Source organism: Plasmodium cynomolgi, assembly GCF_000321355.1.
Source record: "Plasmodium cynomolgi strain B DNA, scaffold: 0518, whole genome shotgun sequence".
NCBI classification, from domain to species: domain Eukaryota; phylum Apicomplexa; class Aconoidasida; order Haemosporida; family Plasmodiidae; genus Plasmodium; species Plasmodium cynomolgi.
In genome coordinates, this window is record NW_004192937.1 from 1 (window position 1) to 2,006 (window position 2,006).

General features: G+C 34.1%; 1 protein-coding gene across 1 annotated transcript; it reads right to left on the reverse strand.

Moving 5' to 3' along the window:
- Positions 1–584: 584 nt before the first annotated feature.
- PCYB_004520 (CYIR protein) lies at positions 585–1,820 on the reverse strand (the record flags this gene model as incomplete). The annotated part of the gene is made up of 1 exon (XM_004227873.1): positions 585–1,820. A coding segment is annotated over one exon (1,236 nt), but the record flags the coding sequence as incomplete, so codon positions are not given.
- Between the last annotated feature and the right edge of the window lie 186 nt (positions 1,821–2,006).

Consider the following 2,006-nt stretch of genomic DNA (forward strand, 5'->3'; position numbering starts at 1 on the left):
AATTTTTATTCTTTATATATATGCCCTTCGTAAGATAACGGTTGTATATGATATAGATATTTTTTTTTTACATGTAGATGGTTGAGAATGTTTATCTTTTAAATAATGTTTACCTCCTTTATATGATTCCTCATTTCCATGATGTAAACCTTGTGTTGAGTCTTGAAAACCTCTCTGGTTTTGTGATTTTTCTATGTGTGCATCATGTTCCATATTTGATTTGGGCTCTTGATGGGATTTTTCATCGTTATGTGTATTTTCCATTTTTACTTGATTTCCTAGATCAGTTGTTTCTTGTCGAGTGTGCGATTCAGTTTGAGTATAATTGCCACTTTGTAATTCCGCAGAATTATGTACACTAGGAGAAGAATCTTGATTACAAGGTTTCTCCTGAGTATTTGGATAAGGCAAAGGGTTTTGACCACTAGAAGTTAAATCACGTGCGGGTAGGGAATTATATGGATCATGATCAGCACTGCTGATATTCTTATCATCACTTAATTCCCAACATGTGTTTTGCAAGTACTTTCTTCAATACGAGTTTCACTTCTTACCTTACTGCAAGATGTTTCAGCAGCAACTACCTGAGGAGAGTCACTGTTACAGGGTTTATCACTACATTGGGCCTTATCATGTTTAGCTTCAGCATCCGAAACTGCATCATGAGCACCTTTACTGTCAGTGGATGCATTATCATCAGCTTTAGTAAGATCAAGTTCACTATGAGAAGCATTTGCAATATTACTTTTAACACTAGAAGTTGTATGGTCTGATGATGCAGAACTAACCCCTACGTCGGCAGTACCTACAGAAGAAAGGGATATCATACAATCATCTGCACTATCAGTAACTATAAGAGGGGAACTTCTATCACCAGGTTTTCCACTAATAGAAGTTTCCGCAGCACGATATTCTGTGGTAGAAAACACAGCAACATCTTTATCAACGGAGAGATGATCTTCATCAGTATGACTGCCAACAGCTTGCCAGTCATGCGCATTACCATTTAGGGGGTTACCTTTACGTGCATCGCTTTGAGAATTATTTATTTCTGAAGTTCTTTCTTGATGGATTCCAGCTGAAGCAGATTCTCCTTCAAAGTTATTTTGTGTAGAAGTACCTCTTGGATTAGTACCTAATGCATTATTTGAGGGAATAGTTGGTACATATAAATATGTGTTTCGATTCTCTATTGGTCCATTCAGCCTAAAAGGATGGATAACTTTTGCTTCCGGTTCTTCAAGATCATGCTTACCAGAAGCTTCCAGAGAGGTTGCATCTTGTTGATCATGTGGAATTACTTGTTGTATACTTGGATCTTTTCCATCGACAATGCTTTCGCTTTGATCTTGTGATTTCTGTGTTTCTAAAGTTTCCGTTCTAGAGTCTTTTTCATTCACTTGTAATATTGCTTCTCCCTCTTTTCCTTTTTCTGCTTCTACTTTTTTTACACAGTCTTGACCTGTTTCGCAGGATATTTTTGTGTCATCTTTTAATTCAATAGTTTTTTCATCTTCTGGTGAGAAGGAATTAAGATATTTAGTATTTACACTACATATTCTATAAAAATGCTTTATATCTTCATCATGTAAGTGAAGATCTTGCAACTCTTTAGTATGACACGCTTTAAGTTTCTGTTTTTCTTCCTTTATATATGTAATTAATTCTTCACATTTGTTTTTGAAATCTGCATCTTTCTTTCCTTTAAATTCAGCAATTTTATCTTTAATCTTTTCTAAAAACTCAATATATTTTAATATACAATCCCCTGAATCCGAAGTTGGGCTTTTATTATAAACGCTAACGGTTATTCCCGACATTATATGTGCATTAATTGTTATTATGGTACTTTTTTTATATTTCTTTTAACAATTAAATTGGGATAATAATTGATGTATACAGGTAGACACATATACAATGTAGTATTTAACATTTTGTTATCATGACCATGGTCTTTTGCGTTTACACAAGCAAATATAATAGTGCTAACAAATGATACATAATAG